The 516-nt window shown below is 56.6% G+C and overlaps 1 protein-coding gene across 1 annotated transcript in view; it reads left to right on the top strand.

Annotated features, from left to right (window-relative positions):
• The window catches only part of EMH_0048930 (uncharacterized protein), a gene marked incomplete at both ends in the record, with an annotated part of 4263 nt that extends 4072 nt beyond the window's left edge, over positions 1 to 191 (top strand). The window contains one exon of the mRNA XM_013496461.1: positions 3 to 191. Coding sequence (XP_013351915.1) covers positions 3 to 191 — 189 coding nt within the window. The remainder of the gene's footprint in view (positions 1 to 2) is intronic.
• Between the last annotated feature and the right edge of the window lie 325 nt (positions 192 to 516).

Genomic DNA, 516 nt, shown 5'->3' with positions numbered 1-516 from the left:
GGCGTTTAGATGTAGGGGGAGGATTTGCTGTTGCAGTAGATGGCCATAGAGCTTTCCTCATTCGAGGGCTGAGTCAACAGCAGCAACAGCAGCAGCAGCAGCAGCAGCAGCAGCAGCAGCAACAGCAGCAAAAGCAGCTGCACCAGAAAATCCACAAACACCACCAACAGCATCAGCTGAAACGGCACTAGCATCAGCAGCACGAGCAGCAGCATCAGCAGCAGCACCAGTACGAGCAGCAACAACAGCAGCAGCAGCAGCTGCAGCTGCAGCAGCAGCAGCAGCAGCAGCAGCTGGTGGTGGTGGTGGTGGTGATATTTGGTTGCATAGGGAAAGTCTTACAACTGACTTCATCGCTAGTCAGTCGGCCTTTTTCAAGGCTCGGCAGCAGCAGCAGCAGCAGCTGCTGCTGCTGCTGCTGCAGCTGCTGCTGCACCGCGCAGTAAGAGCAGCAGCAGCAGCAGTGGCGGTTTGAACGGAAGTGAATAGAGGCTGCTGCGTGCTGCTTCTTGCTGC

Source organism: Eimeria mitis, genomic scaffold, assembly GCF_000499745.2.
Source record: "Eimeria mitis Houghton genomic scaffold, Emh_scaff2119, whole genome shotgun sequence".
Taxonomy (NCBI): domain Eukaryota; phylum Apicomplexa; class Conoidasida; order Eucoccidiorida; family Eimeriidae; genus Eimeria; species Eimeria mitis.
Note: the sequence above shows the minus strand (reverse complement) of the source record. Positions and strands in the feature narration are given on the sequence as shown.